The 21,649-nt window shown below is 34.9% G+C and overlaps 1 protein-coding gene across 1 annotated transcript; it reads right to left on the minus strand.

The window, feature by feature from the left end:
- Positions 1-11,330: 11,330 nt before the first annotated feature.
- LOC133294721 (probable 2' cyclic ADP-D-ribose synthase BdTIR) lies at positions 11,331-12,003 on the minus strand. The gene is made up of 2 exons (XM_061493468.1): positions 11,555-12,003; positions 11,331-11,424 (listed from the first exon to the last, which is right to left on the minus strand). Exons 1-2 carry the CDS (start codon positions 12,001-12,003, stop codon positions 11,331-11,333), a joined length of 543 nt encoding a protein of 180 aa, XP_061349452.1.
- Positions 12,004-21,649: the final 9,646 nt, after the last annotated feature.

Below are 21,649 nucleotides of genomic sequence, written 5' to 3' on the forward strand. Positions count from 1 at the left end.
CAATTTGTAGTTGCTGTTATATGATGCAAAAGCAGTTACAATTTTCAGATACCTTAACCGTTTGTTATACTATAGCTACTAGCTCCGATATACCGTTTTGTATAGTTCTACTCAAGGAAGCACAGACACTTATAAAAACAGGAAGAGTCGTGTTCGATACGCTCTGACACGGTGTCGGACACGCGGTCAACTTTTTCCGACACGTTGACCATTCCAACACGCGAATTTGACCATGTCCGACACGGTCAAATGACATTTTCGTAATTTTTTTTTATTTTTATTTTTAATTTTTTTAAAAAAAATTATTTTTAAAAAAATTAAAATATATTAATAAAGCTTCCACATGATCATATCAATTTTATTTTTTGTCTTTTTTCCCCTTAAGTAGATAAGAGATCATCTCAGCATCATTGTTGTCAATTTCTATCACGCTCTTGTTGTATCTCCTTGTCTTTGATCTCTCTCTAATATGATTTGATCTCTCTATCTGATATTATATATCTCTCCCATCCCAGTTCTTATTTTTTTTATTAAATCTTCCGTCTTTATAACGTGTTGATGGGTATTATTAATTTAGTTTCATTTTTTTGTTAAATTATTAAATATTAAATGAAATATACACTATATAAATTAAAAATATTATTCAATATTAAAACGTATTCTAACGTGTCGAAATCCATAATCTTTTAGGATTGACGTGTCGAAGTGTCATGTCGTGTCGCGTGTCGTATCGATGCTACATAAGTTCTACTGTTGTTCCCTGGATTTGGGCCACGATTATCAGCAAAAAAAAATTGAAAATTAATGACCCTGTCCAGCCCAAGAAACTTAAACCAAAGGGAAATATTACTCTCCTTTTGCATAAGATTACTTCTCTCCTACTCTCTCACTTCGATTTTCGCACCTCACTTTTTTCTTTTTTTTCTTTTTTCTTGTAATGGTGGGACCCACCCATTTTATCTCTACAACATAAGATACCTATCTTATGTTGAAGGAGAATAATAAAACCCTAAACCAAATTATCTTTTGGAACTAGTTTGTACTAGATTAATTTTCATACAGGCCGAATATGAATAACGTCAACCTTTCACATGTTACAGCTATATCATTTTCATTTTTTGTTCGCGTTTTGATTTCTTTTTAACTATTTTTTTTAAAAAAAAAAAAATACAATTATCTTCTTTTTTTTTTAAAAAGAAAAAAAAACCTATTACCGAACGTGCAATTAAGTGATTGGATTCATGCCGGGACGTTTTTTGTTTTACAATGAGAAGGACGGTTTTAATTTTTATGATCTGCAACCTCTTTACTCCTAAATTGCTAGAGATTATTTTGTGCTCTCGGAGCACATAGCAGCCGGTGGGACAGAGGGAGAGAAGAGATTGAAGAGAGAGAATTTTTTTTTCGTCCAAATGTCACTCCCTTAATGGAAAACCACCAAACACCATGACCATTAAAGTTTATTCCCTAAATTTCTGCCATGACTGTATAACTTCGGTTAAATAATTTGATGGAATCTTGAGAAATAATTTAATGTATAATTTTTTCATAATAACAAGTTGTAACTAAAAATGGTTAAGAAAAAGAAAGAATAGGTCCAATAGCATATAGCATGTGATCATGGTTTCACAGGAGTTAGAATAGGTCACTTTGTTCAACCAAAATAAAAAACGAAGATGTCACTTTGACATAGTGAGAGGGGTTGTTTGGTTGATGTGGCAATCTAGAGCTATAGATAGGTCTATTTATTTCAATTTCACTCGGCTGTTGCTTTAATAAATCTCAAGTCTTTCATTATCTACTTTTCGAGGAACTCTGACTGTAGTACCACGGAATCAAAAAATTTGTCAAAATGTCACGGTGATAAATAGTTTCAAATGCCACGTGGCACAAAAACTTAGGCCACCAAATTTACTATCAGTGACAGCGAGTTTCGTGGTCAAACAAGTCAGGATATTTAGCTGCACCAAGACATGTTATACGTAGCTAGTCTAGAACTCGTTGTCAATGGCAACGAGTTTATAAATTCACACGTGTTAGACAAATGACTTCAATACTCAAGAGGGAGATGAATTGATTTTTTCGTAAAATGTCTCATTTGATATTTTGAAGAATATTTCTTCAATTAAATGATTTAATAAAGAAAAGTTTAAGTGTAGGAACAAGTGTGTGATCAATAAAATAAGCTAACAAATAAATAAATACAATCTAAAAATACAATTTCAAGACTAAAGTAAGGACTTCAAGGTTAGAGACATTTTATTTGTGTAAAAATTACATTATAAATAATATTTTTTTTTTTGAAAGAGACATAAATGATTAATGGAAAAGATGATGGAAATCAAGCAAAGGAAGAGACATAAATAAGATTTTAGGATTTGCTCATCTTAATCTGTGACATAATCGAAGCATACATAGCAACTGGTGTGTAGTAATATCCAATTAATATGTGAAGGAATCGATGAGATCATAATTCCATTTGCTTCACGTCATGAGGAATATACAAGTACTTTTCTAAGAAGCAAGAAGCGTTTCACATCATCGTTACTATTGCCAAGAAGGGCCAGCATTCCAGAATATTCAAGTTATCCAGTTTTTTTATTTTTCTAGAATGCCATTAATTATGTGTATGGCAGCAACAAATGAGTTTTCTTAACTTTCGGTAAGAGATGCACTTTGTCTCACATTCGTGCACGCAATAGAGTGTTAAATCAAGCTACAGTGCCCATTAGCAAATTTTCCAAGAGAGATAGATTGGGTCTCAAATTAAAAACATAAATTTCACAACTGAACACAACAAAGCTCATTCAAGACCTCATGGCTATGTCATTCAAAGGTATACTTTATGCGTTCATAATGTTTCTGATCTCTGGTCCCCTGCTTCAGTGGTGGTTATTATCAATTTGTCATCAGCCATAATTATTGACCCAATTGGCTAATTGATTAGTTACATTTCCGAATTCCGATTGCGGCTAAAAATAGAATGATCAATAATATTTATTATCTTGTTTATGATGAGCTCATTATGACTCAGATCTTACACAATACAAAGGCATATACAGAGGAACTCCCTTTTTTCCCTGCTCCAAAAAGGATGACAAAAGTAGCTGTGAAATTGAACTAACATGAGGGGTGTTGGTGTATGTACTGAATGATTAGAACGTACATGAGTCAAATTTGGAGAGATTTTATACGACATAAACCCCATCTTAGATACCATTACATCACTTATATATGCTTGAATGTATATTATATATTATACCTTTTTTTTTGTTATAACCTATATATTATACCTTAATTTATGCTACTCATGCAAGATGGCTTTTAGGTAATTATTTGTAGTTTTTTTTTTCAACTAAGTCTTTTCCCAATAATAAAATCTTAAATTTACTTTAACTTCAGTCTACGACATAATACTCCAGACTCATTAATAAAAAATGTTCATACACAAATTCTCAGTTTATAAACTTAGAGATAATGTTTACGTTCAGTAATCATAATAAAAAATCATTTTGAATTTCAATTATTCAATCGTGACATAAAATAATATATAAAAAAACTTTTTTTTAAGTATAAATTGTCAATAATTAAGGTTGACTAACCTAAATTCAAGCCTAACATGATCACAAATGTGGCAAGATTCTTCTATATTACGAAGGAAATTAAATATATTTCTATTTTTGTACAAAAATCCTTTTCTACTATATTTAGATAAAAGTGAATAATTCTATTGTAAAAAGAAAAGAGAAAAAAATTAGTGGAAGCCTAAAGTGAGTGTGGTAGAAAAAAAAAAGTTATTTTCATTTATGAAATACTAAAAATTTACAAGACTGAAGATATTATTATACCTTAAGTGGTGAGATTAATTTCTTTACACAATACGATTAGACCCTCCACAAGTGCTATTTTTAGCAATTGAATTTTGAACTTACCTCCTGGCTTAATTGTACAGCATGCATTCAGAAAAAAAAAAACAAAATAATTGATTCGAGTCTTAATACAATTTGCTTTTAAAGATGAAAAAAGAATTTGAAGTGAAAAATTCTTAGAGAATAATATAAATTATTAAAAATATTTAACACCTTAAGATTTTGGGTTAAAGTGATTCTTTAATTTATTAAATATAGTATCAGAGCTTCATACAAGTTCGATAATTTTTTATTTTATTTTCTCACAAACATCTCTAATGGCAGTCACCATGACCAAAACTGATATCTCATACTGCAATAATAAAATATATGCATAATCGACATATGAGGTGTAGAGTGAAGCGCTTACCTTTATGCTAAAAATATTCGGAACTTAGACTCAGATTCTCTTCTCTTCCCAAGTATATGGAAATGATTTTTCTTTGGAAGACGGTTGATAATTTTTGGAGGTTTTTGAAACTTCAAAGGGATTTTAAACTTTATTTGAATAAAAGAAAATAGAAAATGAAAGGTTTTTTTGGTGAAGAGGTGTGTCTTAGGAATTTGTTAGTGGAATTTGTTAAAGTTTGGAAGTAGTCATTAATGTGTTTAGATTTCCTAAGTTAGTCATTAGTATTTCTAGTTATTTGCTATTGCTTTTAAATAGTACCATGTAAATCATTTGAATGTAAGGCTTGAATGTTAAAAGATATACAAAGAGGTATATTCAGAGAACTCCTTGTGTGTTTCAAGTGTTTGAGAGAAACACCATTAGAGGACCTGCGATTCACAAATTGGTATCAGAGCTTGAGTTATGGAGAGTGTGAGCACTTCCAGTATGTCGTTGCCCCGCCTGACAAAGGCGAATTACGTGAATTGGAATATCCAGATGAAGGCGTTGCTCGGATCCCAGGATGCTTGGGATGTTGTTCAGGACGGTTTTGCTGAACCTGCAACCACTGCAGGATTTACAGCAGCTCAAACCAAGGCGTTGAAAGAGACGCGTGCGAAGGACAAGTCAGCCTTATACACGCTTTTCCGAGCTGTAGACGAGTCCGGATTTGAGAAGATAGCAGGAGCAACGACGTCTAAGGAAGCATGGGACATCTTGGAAAATGTCTATAAAGGTGCTGACCGAGTAAAGCAGGTCCGACTTCAAACTCTACGTGGCGAGTTGGAAGGCATGAAGATGAAAGATTCAGAGGGTGTATCCGAGTTCATCACCCGAGTTCAAGCCGTGGTGAATCAGTTAAAGCAGAATGGTGAGCAGATATCTGATACTAGAGTTGTTGAGAAGATTCTGAGGTCGTTGACCGACGACTTCGAAAATGTGGTATGTGCAATTGAGGAGTCGAAGGACTTGGCTACGCTTTCTGTTGAAGAGCTAGCAGGTTCCCTTGAGGCGCATGAGCAGCGCAAGAAGAAGAAAAAGGAGGAGTCGCTGGAGCAAGCACTCCAGACAAAAGCAAACATTAAAGATGAGAAGGCGCTCTATTCTCAAAATGTCCGAGGTAGAGGTCGTGGACGAGCTGGACGTGGAAATGGCCGAGGTGGTCGTGGCCGAGGTCATGAGGTGAGAAATGAAGAAAGAGCTGAATCGAGTCAGAGAGGAAGAGGACGTGGCCGAGGTGGAAGAGGCCGGTGGTCAAATCAAACAAATGTGGAATGTTACAAGTGTGGCAAGTATGGCCATTACTCGAGAGATTGCAACTCGGACAAGTGTTACAACTGTGGCCGAGTTGGGCATTTCGCTAAGGATTGCCGAGATGAAAGAAAAGTTGACGAGGCTTCAAACCTCGCTGTAGAAGGAGATGGAGGAGTTCTTATGCTAGCCCATGGTGAAACCAGTTCAAAGAATGAGACGGAGTGGTATTTGGATACCGGTGCCAGTAACCACATGTGTGGTTACAAACACTTGTTTAAGGAGTTGAAGACGGTGGAAGCCGGACATGTCTCTTTTGGAGACGCGTCCAAAATTGAAGTAAAGGGTCGAGGTACGATCTGTTTCTTGCAAAAGGATGGACGAGTTGGTACAATCCGGGACGTGTATTACGTGCCCGAGCTCAAAAGTAACATATTAAGCATTGGACAGCTGATGGAGAAGGGTTACTCGGTTCTAATGACAGACCGAGTTCTACTGTTGAAAGACAAACAAGGGCGTCTGATAGCCCGAGTTCAGATGGAAAAGAACAGAATGTACAAGCTGAGTCTAAGGAGCATGGAGGTCGGCTGTCTTCAAGCCGGGGTAGAAGATAAGATGGACTTGTGGCATAGACGGTTTGGACACCTTCATTATGGTGGTCTGACCGAGATGATGAAGAAGGACATGGTAGTGGGACTACCGAAGATTAATTCTGAAGGAAGATTTTGCGAGGACTGCGTATTGGGAAAACATGCGAGAAGCCTGTTCCAAAGGATGGCAAGATACCGAGCTAGGCAGCCTCTGGAGTTGATACACACCGACCTGTGTGGACCCATTACTCCGGGGTCTTTCAGTGGTAAGAAGTATTTTGTAACCTTTATTGATGATTTCAGTCGAAAGACTTGGGTGTATTTTTTGAAGGAAAAATCCGAGGTGCTAGAGGCATTCAGGAGTTTTAAAACAATGATAGAGAATGGTACTGGAAGATACATCAAGTCGGTCCGCTCAGACCGAGGTGGGGAGTACGTGTCAATAGCTTTCAAGAAGTATTGTGAAGAACATGGGATAAGGCGGTTCCTGACCGCTCCGTACTCGCCCCAGCAGAATGGAGTAGCTGAGAGAAAGAACCGGACTATCCTGGATATGGTCCGATCTATGCTAAAAACGAAGAACATGCCAAAGGAGTTCTGGGGAGAAGCCGTGCAATGTGCCGTGTACGTGCAAAACCGATGTCCGCACTCAAGTGTGAATGATAAAACTCCACAAGAAGCATGGAGTGGTCTAAAGCCATCAGTGGCTCATTTCAAGATTTTTGGTAGTGTTGCGTATGCACACATACCAGATCAATTGAGGACAAAGCTAGAAGATAAAAGTAAGAAGTATGTGTTTATTGGCTATGATGAGAAGACGAAGGGGTACAAGTTGCTGGACCCCGTCAATAAAAAGGTGTTGGTGAGCCGAGATGTAAAAGTGAATGAGGAAGATGGATGGGACTGGAGTAGTCCATCCGGGGTCAATGTGGAACCCGGACTAAAATCAATTGAGGTCGGACAACCTTCGACCCGGATTCTTGAGAATCCGAATGACTCAGATAGTGATGAAGAGCAGAGACAACCGAGATTGAGGAGTCTACAAGATTTGTATGATTCCATCAGTGAAGCACACTTGGTATGTCTGTTGGCAGATTCTGAAGAAGTAAGTTTTGAAGAAGCAATCCGAGATGAGAAATGGCAATCAGCCATGGAGGAGGAAATAAAGGCGAAAGAAAAGAACAAGACGTGGGAGTTAGCCGAGCTGCCCAGAGGAAGTCGGCCCATTGGTGTGAAATGGGTCTACAAGAAAAAAATGAACGCTAAGGGGGAGATCGAAAGATACAAAGCCCGGCTAGTGGCGAAAGGGTATAGGCAGAAGGCTGGCATTGATTATGACGAGGTGTTCGCACCCGTAGCAAGAATGGAGACAATCAGGCTGTTGATCTCTCAAGCAGCCCAATTCGGATGGCTGATCTATCAAATGGATGTGAAGTCGGCATTCTTAAATGGAGTACTCGAAGAGGAGGTATATCTGGAACAACCTCCGGGATTTATGAAAGCCGGACAAGAAAGAAAAGTGTTGAGACTGAAGAAAGCTTTGTATGGATTGAAGCAGGCCCCAAGAGCCTGGAACACAAGAATTGACAATTACTTCAAGAAGGATGGACTTGAACAATGTCCATATGAACATGCATTATATGTGAAGAAGAAAGGAGGTAAAATTCTACTTGTTGCTCTATATGTTGATGATCTGATTTTCTTGGGTAATGATGAAGGGATGATTCAAGATTTTAAGAAGAAAATGACGAAGGAGTTCGAGATGACGGATCTCGGTCTGATGAGGTATTTTCTTGGTCTGGAGGTCAGACAAGACAAATCCGGGATCTTCGTCTCTCAGGAAGCCTATGCAAAAGGAATTTTAGAGAAGTTTAAAATGACAGACTGCAACCCGGTTTCAACGCCAATGGAACCCGGGTTGAAACTTTCAAAGTATGATGGAGGAGAGAGAGTTGATCCGAGTTACTACCGAAGTATAGTTGGAAGTCTGAGATACTTGACGTGTACGAGGCCGGATCTGTGTCTGAGTGTTGGGAACATAAGTCGATTTATGGAAGACCCGGGGTACACTCACTGGAAGGCGGCTAAGAGAATTCTGAGATATGTGAAGGGAACAATCTCACAAGGACTTCATTACTCGAAGTCGGACAAATACAAGTTGACGGGTTATTCAGACAGTGATTGGTGCAGAGATGTTGATGATAGAAAGAGCACGGCTGGCTATGTGTTTTTCATGGGAAACACGGCTTTCACGTGGGTATCAAAAAAGGAACCCATTGTGACCTTGTCTACATGTGAAGCCGAGTATGTTGCGGCATCTTGGTGTGTTTGCCATGCAATATGGCTAAGGAATTTACTAAGCAAGCTGGAGCAAGGGCAAGTCGGCGCAACCGAAATCCGAGTTGACAACAAGTCTGCGATCGAGTTAGCAAGGAACCCGGTAAATCATGAGAGGAGTAAGCATATTGATTTCAGGTTTCATTTCATCCGAGATCAAGTCAAAGAAGGAAAAGTGGAGCTCACTCATGTTGCAAGCCGAGATCAAGTTGGAGATATTTTTACAAAGCCCCTGCCGACGTTGTTGTTTGAAAATTGCAAGAAGAAGATGGGAATGAAGGATGGTAGAGATATTAAAGTTTAAGGAGGAATTTTGTTGGGTTTTTAAACTTTATTTGAATAAAAGAAAATAGAAAATGAAAGGTTTTTTTGGTGAAGAGGTGTGTCTCTTAGGAATTTGTTAGTAGACATTAATGAGTTTAAAGTTTCTAAGAAGTAGTCATTAATGTGTTTAGATTTCCTAAGTTAGTCATTAGTATTTCTAGTTATTTGCTATTGCTTTTAAATAGTACCATGTAAATCATTTGAATGTAAGGCTTAAATGTTAAAAGATATACAAAGAGGTATATTCAGAGAACTCCTCGTGTGTTTCAAGTGTTTGAGAGAAACACCATTAGAGGACCTGCGATTCACAAATACTGCTGCGAAGTGTGTTCTTTTTAGATGATTTTAGTGTCTTCTTTAAAACCCGATGTATAATGCAGAGAAGCCACTTTAACCAGTGTCATCTCCTTTAAGCAGAGAAGCCAGCTGTTTGACTCTCCATTTTGATGATAATCCTCAGAGGCCAGAGCTCTTTTTCTGTTCTCATTTTTGCTTGGTTCCATTTGTAGCTTATCCATTAATATTGTTGTCTCAATGCCCGACTACTTTTTCTTAAGACTTTAATGTCTCAGTCTCACCGTTCTCTTCTATGTGCACTGCACTCTATCTATCTATTTTTTTTTTTTTTTTTAATTGGTACATATCTATTTCTTTATTCTTGTATCTTCTCACCTTTTATTATTATTATTATGTACAACCTTTTTTATTGAATAACAACAATAGTTGCTGCACAAAATCAGTGTTCACAATGGGCCATGGGCCTATAACATTAAATAAGGGTCACATATCCAACAAATACTATTCGTGGAATGGCCTTTTCATTGATACAACGCAAAAAAAATGACTTGGCCTTTTCACCAATTTATATTTTTTTTGGCAAACTATTTATTCATCTAATACCAGTGAAATGTGCATGAAAAATATTTGAATTTAAGCCATGCATCCTCTCCATACGCAACCACATTCATACAAGTCGCATATGCTGTGATTAGTGACTTGGACGTGCACATTTTCATGCACGTTTTATTTACATTAGATTGATAAATGCTTTGTGAAAAGAATTAAACTAATGATATATATTTATTTTTTTTCATTACAAGGATCAAAAGACCCAGAAATTATCTGATTTGGAGGTTTGTGTTTCACAGTTTTGCTTTATTTTTCTTTCGGCTTAGGCATCTTTTGTCTCACTTAAAAATAATTAAAACATAGGAGGAAGCCCATATGCACATCACTTTCGTTATATCATTATACACCACTTTTTTGTTTTGCTAATTAATTAAATAGGATAGTAAAGGATGCTTTTAAAACAACTAGTTGAAAAATAATAATAATAGAAGTAATAGATGCGTTTATTATTTTTCATTGAAAAAATGTATTGAGAACTTTGAGAATACTAAAGAGTAAAGACCAGTGTAGGTTAGGATTATTAATATAGAGAAATCATTGTCTCATTTTACATTAAATAATCATCTCATATTCTTCTCATATAAAAAATTATATAATCATTTTTTTTCTTTTTTTAATAGATAATATGCCCCTACCATATCATATGTCTATAATAATAGATACTTATCTCCAAATAAGAGAAATAGAACTCATTAATATATGCCGGCAGGATCATACATTTTCAGACTGTGGAAACTTTGTTGCATACTATTACGTAATAATTTGTTAATTCAGTCCTGATGGTGATTGATATGATGGGAAGAGAACATCATTTGTTTTATGTTCATATGACGACTGTTTATTATTTTATTTTACGTACGAATCCAAATTCATGCATCTACCTCAGTGTACGGAAGATTCAGCCGAACAAACTAAATGGATATGATCATTTAGGTCCAAATAATCATATGCAATGATCATACGGGGAATTTTTTTTATTTGTTTTTATTAGTTCATCAAATTTATATACAATGATTATTCTGTTATTGTTAAGTATTATAAGAATATAAGATTTTAATGCAAACAGTTTCGGATTCCTGTGATTCTCTCTTATTAGTCAGTGAGTATAGATGGAAAACGAATTTTCGGAGTCCTTGGAGCGTCACGAAGAAGACTCATTTGTAACTCAAGGCTAGAATATGAGTGTTCCATTATGCAAAGAGAAGTAAAGAAACGAAAAATATCACGTCTGACATGAACAAGAGTACCCATAATCTTTAACTTCAAATATTGATATTACATATTACATTTAATTCTTTAGATATATATGTTTTTTTTTTGGGTAAGAATTGTTTAGATATTTTAACTTGTACGCACATCCCTCACAAACATTTCGTTTATTCATAGCAAATACAGTTGGATACCAATAAAGAGAACAACTCCAAATTCTAAATGAAATCAAACAGCCTTTTCTTCATGTATTGAAACCTAACAGGAAGCCACTACACAGCTAGTTTGCAAGAGGTTATAGCTTCGAACTTCGATACCTATAAAGAAAAACATAACAGAATCAATATTTGTTTTTTTCAGTTATCAAAAATATACTCTTAACAAGTAACAGTGGCATGCAACATGGCGGCATCATCGTGGTCTAATGCGATTCTCCTTGTCTTCTACCTCCTTCAAGTTCATAAGGACTGCATCTGAAGCCTTCCTTAGCAGTTCCGACCAGTCCCTAAAACCGTTAAAATCAACATTCAGCAATAATTACATTATAAATTCAAATATACTAACCCAAATATATATATCAGTGCAGCGAAAAAAAGAAGAAGTAAAAATAAAGAAACAACGAATCAGAACTGCACCCTTTTGATGAGTCGAAGGTTAATCCAACAGTGTATTTAGTTTCTTCAACTGCTAATCTAAACCTTCGAAGCACGTTATGAGGATAACAGTTACTGTCCTTAACCAGAAGCTGTGAAGGCTTGATGTCATAGAAGATTGGGACAACCCTTTTCTTGGACTCACTAAGAAGAGCAAGTTCATGAAGACAAAAGTATGAATCACAATAACCAGGTGAGAGGACAGCAACCCCAACCTTACACCCATGTATGGCATCATCAATATGATCGAATAACCCATGACCAGGTTTCATGCCAATGGTGTCCAAGAAGGGTTTAACACCAAGGTTCACAAGATAGTCATGAAGCAAAGGAGCAATTGTTCTTTTGCCATCAGTCCTGCGATAGTTTATGAAAACATCGTATGCTGAATTGGCAATTTTAGAGCATTGGTTCGCTGAAAACCGCTGCATGGCTCTTAGCTGCTGTTTTGTGTATGGGTTTGGATATTTCTGTGTGCTTTCTACTTCTATACCTTTCGTTTGAACGTGTAGGGCAAGCATGTCTATAAATATATAAACGGAAATACAATTCTCCATCCGCAGGAACGTGAACAGTAATTCCTGCAGAGAGAAATTGATTTTTGAGTTTTTTGTTTTTTATTTTCTTTAATCATAAATGGTGGGACCCGTATATGTTTGTATCTGCTGGAAAATGATGTTATCAACTGCAACATAAGAAAATTCATCCCCATAAACATATATAAAACGGTAGGCTTCTATAGTAGAATTTTCTATTAATTAATGACTATTCAAACAAGTTTTGTTGCTTAGGGTGCCAGGTGTGTGGTCGTAATTAGTGGGAAAGTCTAAGTTATAGTTGACAAAAAGGCCCCGTCTGTCTATAAGCCCACTTTTCTTTCTTCTACGTGTGTAACTCTTCGCACAAAAAAGATTAATGATATCACATATTTACAAATCAGAGTAGTTGATCTTTTTTGATCTAATAGCTCTCAGATGAGGTATCAAATTTTAAATTTGACACTGGTGTTAAAGGATCCTACCTCATACACTCCATTGTTGTTGGAGAGTATTTTTTTTCTTCTACATATATCGATTTTCATATTTTTTTTTTCTATAAGTGGACGAGTCATACGTATGGTTGTGCCTATAGCATCAGACGATTCTCTCCTATTGCGTAAGATCGTTAAAACTCTAATATTTAAATAATTTTGTAGGTCCTCCAATCGGAAACTGGAAATTATATATTAGCTTTCTTTTTGGCTTCTTTGCATTAATTTATATACACTCTCATTTTGGATATTTTGTATAAAAATTAGGATATGTTATTCTTTTTATTTAATTATGAGGGAATGGTAATCTTGATTCTAAAACTTAATAAGGGTAAATACAGTCTTACTTAAGGTTAACCTCTCTTTACAGGTACGGGTATATTAAAAATTTTGTGATAATAGTTATATAGACTGCTCACTCAAGAAATTTTGTTATAACTAATGGTCAAAAGATGTCGATAATGTCCATATAGACCAGCTTGGATGAGTTTTTTAAAAAATATTTTTAATACATTTATTAAAAAAATTCAAAAACTAGAGTTATTTTGTGTTTTGATCAATTTTTAAAAAGAACTTTTAAGTATAAAGCAGTATTTTTTTTCTTTCAAAAATCAGAAATCATGGTTTCCAAAAAATTTAAGTCGTTGTGTATATGAAAAAAATAATCGTAAAAGAATTTAAATCGATCTTACATCATACTACAATGTATATAAATCCAACCAATGGCAAATAAATATAAGTAAAAAAAACTCATGAATTATTTTGCATTTATAGTGTTCTTATCTAAGTCATCTACTCAACCTCCTCATATTTAGGATGTGATGTTTGCGGAGTCCTCATAGACCATTGTTGTTAGTACTACGTTAATAGCTATAACTATTATTGCATGGCAATAAGAGAGTCGGTAAAATGCGAGGGTGCCCTTCATTTAGGGTAGGTCTCTCTCTTCTCTCGTCGTTGCATTTGCTTAATGTGTTGCCACATTTGACCGAAGGAGAAACCATTGTGACGAGATGCAAGAGACATTGGGATCGACAGTTCTATGTCATCGGTTCCATATATAGGCCCTGGCTATTGTACTAATAGAGTCAATCAAAAATTGCACAAAAGGATGCATGAATGTTTGAGAATTAAAGTGTAACAGGTGAAGTCCCAGGTTGGTTAAATATGGAATAAGTGAGGCTCGTATAAGTGGTAGGACATATGAACTCAAATCCTTAAAACTTTCGATTGAGATGTGTTATCGAACTCACTTGTTGTGGTAGATTATAGTTTAGCTTATTGATGGTGATCTCCCCACCACAGACTCCCTCTGCCTGCATAGTAATGGTATCAAATCCGAGTTTGGTTGGGCCAATTATGAGTTTGGCTAGGGTGAGTATGTGGAGATGATAGTTGGTCCAATTTGGTTTTGTTAATCTCCCCAAGCCCATGTTGATAGGCCAAGTGTTGATTCTTAGTGTAACCCCATACATACTCAAACAAGTTTTTGCTTGAAGGAGAGCAGATGTTGGGCTTGGAACTCACACTTGTTTGTAGGGAAATCTCACATTGATTATGAATGAACTAAATGATCAAGACCATATGAGTAAAAAGATCCATGAACTCAAGGTCTTAAGATTTAAAGTTGACACATGTCAAACCCACTTGTTATGGAGGATTATTACTTAACCCATTAATGGTGGCCTTCCCACTATAAGGCTCCCCCTTGCCATGTAAAAGTTGTATTAAAGTCAATGGTTCGACTGGGTCAACTAGGTAAATTTGGCTGGGATGAGTATTTGGAGATGGTGGTTAGTGCATTTCGGGTTTATCAATCACCCCATACCCATATTGCAAAGTCAAGTTTTAATTCTTTGTCTAACTCCACAAATACTCTATTAAGCTAATAGAAATGTGTTCCATTAGTCCATCACTAGTGACTTATTTAAAGTAATAGAATAAAAAAGTTAAGGGTTTAGAAGATCGCAAACATAATTTATACTGGTTCGAACATCATCATTCCATCATTAGTGACCTATGTCCAGTTTGCAAGTCGATCAAAAATGTGTTCCACTATTGGTCAGGCATCATGAGTGCTTGACGATCCACTACAACTAAGCTTTTGGGTACTTGAGAACCTTACGATCCACTAAGCTTCTTGGGTTCTTAACAACATCTCAACCACCAAGCTTCTCGGATGCTTGGCAACCTTACAATCTTTCCCAAATTGAATAAAAAACAAGGAATGAGTTTGGAATAGAATAAAAAATCTCAAAGTGTGAATAATACAAATTGAATATGGGTGCTTGCTTTTTCACGAAGAAATGGGCTCAAAGACTTTAAATGATCAAAAATGAATTATGTAAGTGTCCGAGCAATAAAATCTATCAAAAAATGCTCAAATAATGATTTAATAGTGTCCAAGAAAGTTTAGAATTATTGGGGTGAGTATTTATAAGTTCTCAACAAATTATAATCACTTATAGTTGTTGGAACACTTTTTAAAAAGTGAATATCTGAATATATATCGAGACATATCCAGGTATGTCACCCCCACGTATTTGGTTATATGACAAGGTCGTATCCTCATATTTCATTTCACATATCTGAATATTCATGACAAACAACATAATTTACTTCAAAAATGCATTCCTTTCCATTTAAAAAATCTTTCTTACATTGTAGGAAAATATAATTTACTCATGAAAAGATAATAAGTTTAAAACATGCTGAACCATTTTCCATATATTTTTGAAAGATTTATCTAAGGATTTCATACACTTTGAAAATATGTTATTTAAAAAATACTTTGAGCTCATTAAAAGAAATTTAATATATACCTTTATAATTAAATCTAAGTCCTAAAATACAATCTAATAAGGTCTAGGACTTAGCTTTATGCATTGATATTTGGATCTTGAATCTTCTTTTAAAATTGATGTTGGACTTGTTGAATTTGACAATGCTTTGATACTTTGTTGGATTTGACCACTCTTTTAGCGTGGCTTATGGCATTAAACTTCTCTTGAAGATTGCCCATGATTTTTTGACTTTGATATTGGTTTTGATTTTGATTCTTCCTTATTACTCTTGATCAATTGCTAGCTTTCTTCAAGGTTCATCCATGTTCTTGCTACATTTTTTGCAATTCTTCTCCTTATGTTGCTCTATTATATCTTCAATCTTAACATATGGTTCATGTTTTGTTCTTTTAATCAAAACTCTCTTTTTTCTCATTATTGCCTCGTTGTATCATATTGTAAGGGAAGAATGTTTGAAATTAAAGTGTGAGTGGTGAAGATTCTCATTGATTAGGAAGTGACTAAGTAATTAAGACCATATAAGTAGAAGGATCAATTAACTCAAAGCCTTAAGATTTTTGATAAGACGTGATCCCAAACTCACTTGTTATGATAGATTTTCGCTTAACCCATTGATGATAGTCTTCTAACCACGGGGTCCCCTTGGATCCGCATAACATCACATAAGTCGCATCATATAATTATGTGCTATTACAAGCACCCTTTCCAACCGACCCAATCTGGGTCTAAGGCTCTTGGAGCCTTTGCTAAAACTTTATCAAGATATAATGGTCATTGGTAATGTTAGACAAACGAGTTATAAGTATTCATCAATAAAGTACAAAAATTTAACTTACATAAGACATCTCAAACTATTGGTCAATCCATGTCTTATCCTACTTCATGTAGTTGCCAAGAAGACCTCATTCATCACTAGAAACATCCTAGTTTCTCGTACAAATAATGTGTACATTTCATAAAATATAAAGATATATTATACAAAATAATAACAGTTAAATTTGAGAAACACATAAGATTTTTAAATTACCATAATCCTGATGATATATTTAGTAATATCTGCCCGTTGGGGAGATATGTCTTTCTCTTAAACTTTATTTTTACTGGCTTATGTTGAGACTTTTTGAAAGACAACATAGTCCTAATGCTTAACAACTCCCTCTAAGTATTTTTTTCGATCCAGTTATAGTGACTCTTCTTTAGCTAGCATATTTGAGTATTTCATAAAGATGCTTTGAGCCTTTATTGTCAAAATTATGGTGGATCTTATAGTTATACTCATCCCCTACATGTCAAGTAACATGGTCCAACATAAAAAAAGTAAAACGTTAACTAATAAAACATATATATCCTACTCGCTACAATTTAGGGTATTCTAAATGACTTGGACATTAAGAGCAGATAGGGGTATAAATAAACTAGATCTTGGCCTATGTAAGCAAGGCTTATGTAGAATATTTTGAACCTAACCTGCCATATTAGCATGACAGAGGCTAAACTACAGGCTTGGTCTATTTTATTTGTAAAGATTAGAAAGTTTGGCCTCGCTTAACCTACAAGGCCTACTAGGTAGGGGTGTTCGCGGTCTGGATTGGATTGGTTTTGGAAGCAAAAATCATCCGATCCAATCCCTTCGGTTTGATCATGTAATTATCCATTCGGTTTGAATTTTTTTTCAAATCCGATCTGATCCAATCCAATTTTTTTTTGTTTGGATTGGATCGGTTTTCGATTTTTTGAAAATTCTAAAATTTGTTTTATGATTATTATGCAAATAACATCTTTTGTATATATTGGCTTTGTAATTTTATTTTATTTTAAATACAAAAGCATTAGTAAATGATAATATAGTTTTTTTTTAGACAATGAGATATGAAGCTCTACATATATGAAATTATGTTGATGAGATGTGATTAGATTTTTTCTTGGGTTTAATTAATGGGGTTTAGAAATTTTTGGACTATGATTGGGGAAAGACCCAAGTAGGTAGAGGAAAATTAATATATTGGATCGGTTTGGATTGGATTGGTTTTCATCTACCAATCCAAAAATCGATCCAATCCAATTAAAATTTACGATTTTTTGTCGATTTGCGGTTTTTTGGTTTTCGGTTTATTCGGTTATTGGTTTTTCGGTTCGATCACCTCGGTTTGAATCGGTTTGGATCGGTTGATGAACACCCCTACTACTAGGCCTATTATAATTTGAATTATATTTTTTTTTTGAAAGAATAATTTGAATTATATTTAATCAAAGATGGATTGCTTAAAAAATTAAAATACAATAATAATTCAAAAAAAAACTCTTATGACTACCAATTAATCTTTTCAAAATATTTCTTAAGGAAAGATAGATCAAACCTCCAAGGGTAGCTCAACTGACAACTGAGCTCCCAAGGGTTTGCTTGGGTCAGAAGTTCAAACCCTGACTTAAGCAAATTCTTGGAAAATCATTGGGGGCCAGAGGAATCGCCTCTCTCCTTGATTGGGGGATTAGTCTCATCCTTCCTCTAGTGGCAAAGCTCAATGCACCCTCTGTTCCAATGACATGTAGAAGAAATGGAAATAAAAAATATGTTATTTTATTTAAAAATTCTAAATAAGTCGACCTTAACACTTGTATGACAAGTTTTTTCAACATATATATTTGGCCTATTTGAAATATGCTCTTTTTCTTGGTATATTGATTGTAATTATCTCTTTGAGGCAAGTCGGATTCAGGTAACCCCACAAGTTTCAACTCTTTGAATTGGCTATGGATATCAGAAACAGAAAAATTCGCATATCCGTTTATGTCAATTGGATTACATCCTCCATCGCGGAATCCAATGTTGGAGGAAAGCCACCATGCATGTACACTTGCAGAGCAGAACCGAAAGTTGAAGAAAAAGAAGTTATAGTAAAAGACTTAGTGCCCGTTTGAGAGGTTTTTTTTTTTAGCTTCTCTTGTCCTTATAAGTAGAAGTTAGGTCAAACAAATTTTACGAAAACTTTTATAAGAAAAAGGGTTTTTTTGTAATAAAAAGGACTTTTTTTTGGATATTGGAAAAATAGCTTTTTTGATAATGAAGAAAAAAGCCAAAGCCAAAAACTTAAAGCTCTTACAAGGAGCTTTTTTTAAGTTGGATCAGCTTTTTCTGAAATGTGTATTTTTTTGAAATGAACAATTTTTAAGCTAAATTTTTTATATAATCATCAAACAAACAACTTGTAACTTTATTTTTAAAGCGCTTTTTTTTTTTTATAATTTTAGCTTAGAAGTAGCTTTTAGCTTAAAAAAAAATATGTATCAAACAAGCTCTTAATAAATTGAGGTACTCTTTCTTTTTGATAAATAGATGATTATTTTTAATTAATATGAATTTTCAATTTTGAAAGCAAATATTTTGGTATAATATTATTAGGTTAATATCTCTCATGTTGTATGAGATAAAATTATCTCTTACACGCACATAAAAATATAGGGTTTAGGGTCTCTCGTATCTTCACACGACCTCACATAGATTTCATATAATTTTATGTGTTTAGGAGATAATTTTATCTCGTACAATATAATAAACATCAAATACAATATCAATACTCATATTTTGAATTCGTCAGATGATATTCTGCAAAACCATATAGTCGTGTAATTCGGATTACTGGACTTTGTGCCCTGTCGAAAATTTAAAGGCCAAATTTGACAAATCCACATGAATAATCTCTTAGAATATAAGAATTAGGTTAAGAAAACTAAAAGAAAAAGATTTTGATTTTATTTAATCCAACTTAATTTAACCCAACGTGTAGTGGATTGGATCAACCTGTGGTGGGCCAAACCGTCTTACAAATTTGAGAATATTATAATTTTTTTCCCGGTAAACTGAGAATATTATAATTAAATAACATGTTTATTAATTTTCAAACAAAATTAAAAAATTGTTATTTAAAATAAAAATTCATTTATTAAATAATGAATTTTAATTTTTCAATAAAATAAGTTAAATAAATAAAGTATAAATTAAGGGACCAACCGTAATCACAATCAACCGAAATAAATTTCTAGTCTTTAATCTTTATGGCGTTGAGCAAATAATTCTGTAGTTGTTTCCCTGTCAGGTGGATAAGTATTATTTAATCGTCACGATACATTAATTGTGCTGGTGTTTTGTTTTCCAATTTGTCGGAGATGGTAGAAATATCATAACAATATGTGGAGCGCACCGACAATACGTAACTGACTGTACCGAGGGCTGCTGCGGATTTTGGTCAGTGCACACACTACAAGTTTCCCAGCTTTTCGATTTGTCAAATTTTTTAAATATCTATAAATACTTCGAAAATATTGAGAAGTTATGATCCCTTAAACTCAAAGGTGTGGCGTGCTTCTTGGTGATATGTTTTATTTTTCAATTTAAATACTTTTAACTTTAACAAAGCTTTTAGCACGTGATATATAAAAAAATAAAAATCTTTTCTTATAATTTTAATAAAAAAATAATAGATATTTTGAGATATAGACTAGGGACAATGATCAAAACATAACTTTTTTTCAAAAATAAATATCAAAATGCCACATTTCTTAAAGATTTTGTCAAAATACCACGGATCAAACTTGCTATCAAGCACAACGGATATCAATGAGCCATGTCTCATAGTGTGAAAGATTTGTTGTCAGACAAAGTATGTCTTTATGAGGACCAATTGGATGTTCTTCTGAAGTGTCTCAACCTTATCGAAGAAGTTTCGAGGCAAAGACTCAGTGTTGAGAAGACCAGCGTTTATTTCTCCAAGAATATAAGTGAAGATGCAATCGAAAAAATCATCCAAAGGAATGGCTTTAAACAGGTTAAGAATGTTGGCCGCTACCTTGAATCAAAGATGAGACATGGTAGGGCCTCAAAGGATCTATATGCAAGAATTGTGGAGAAAGTTAAAGGCAAACTCAATGTTTCGCAACAATAATGTTTGTCAAGGGCGGGTCGTATAACTTTGGCCCATTTAGTCATGGCAGCCATCCCATATTTCCAAATACAAAGTTGCAAGATCCCTTCGTCTATATGAATGGAGATTGAAAAAATCCAGAGGAATTTTATATGGGGAGACATAGATCACAACAAAAGACATCACCTTATTAGTTGGAAGACTATCACAAAGCCAAAGAAGGATAGCAGATTGGGATTGAAGCGTTTAGAGGTCAAGAATGATTCCTTTTCTTGCTAAGCAGGCTTGGATGTTCATGACAGATTATGATCAGCTCTAAACGAAGGTTCTTCGTGCCAAGTATGAAGCTAAGACTAGAAGGGTTGGTTCTTTTGTGGCTAGAAGTGATTCAGGTCTATAGAACAATCTGTGTAGAATTTGGAAGGATATAGAGGATCGGCTATCATGGGAACTAGGAGATGGGAAAAGCATTAAATTTTGGGAGGAGATGCGGCTTACCCCGAGCCATCCTCTTTATGAGTGCACCCCCAGGTGGGATTCCAACATGAGTTTAGATACGAAAGTTGTTGATTTGGTTACTCCTATTGGGAAGTGGGATTTGGTCTTTCTCAAATAATGGTTTTCTAGTAATATCATTAGCAACTTGTTGCGAACTCTTCCCCCTAATGACTCGGATGAGCCTGACAGAAGAACTTGGAATTTGGCTGGTGAGAACGCAATATCAGTGAAGGCTATTTATAACACTATCTAGGATCAAATTGGTTCTGTTGGAAATGATAGCAGCAACTGGACTAGTATATCGCAATGGAATGGTCCTCAAAAGGTGAAAATCCTTATGTGTTAGGTAATGCATGGTAGGCTTCTTACCAAGGTGAAAACTGCCCAATGGGGAAATGAGGATGACTTATGTCCACTATGTGGATCGGAGAAGGAGACCTTTTTATATGCACTCAGGGACTGTCAGCAAGCGAAACCTTTATGTCTTATTCTTGTGCCAAATGCTAACATACCAAGTTTTTTCCTTGGTGAATTGGATCAGTGGATCTACCTTAATTTCACTATGAAGGATGCAACTTGCAAGTAATTCATCAAAGAATTGATTGTCCCTCTTCTTCCTGACGTGTTGGGAGTATTGGACGTGGCACAGTGAGGTTCTTCATGGGGCCTCTTTGGTTTCTGTGAATGTTAGGGAGAACCTTATACAAAATTTGGCTAGGGAGGTAAAAGATGCTTTTTTGTAATCACACTAGTAGACACATAAAAAGCAAAACTATGATTATTGATATTTCTTGGCAGTTTCCTTGTGTTGGTGCAATTAAGGTAA

This window comes from Gastrolobium bilobum, unplaced genomic scaffold (assembly GCF_033153095.1).
Source record: "Gastrolobium bilobum isolate Gb01-03AN ecotype WA unplaced genomic scaffold, APGP_CSIRO_Gbil_v1 utg3268, whole genome shotgun sequence".
NCBI lineage: Eukaryota > Viridiplantae > Streptophyta > Magnoliopsida > Fabales > Fabaceae > Gastrolobium > Gastrolobium bilobum.

Excerpts from the sequence above, each read along its gene's own strand:
- LOC133294721 (XM_061493468.1), bottom strand. The coding sequence starts at position 12,003 with ATGCAGCGGTTTTCAGCGAACCAATGCTCTAAAATTGCCAATTCAGCA. Across the intron at positions 11,425-11,554 it reads ACCTTCGACTCATCAAAAGG|GGACTGGTCGGAACTGCTAA; the intron begins GTGCAGTTCTGA and ends TAACGGTTTTAG.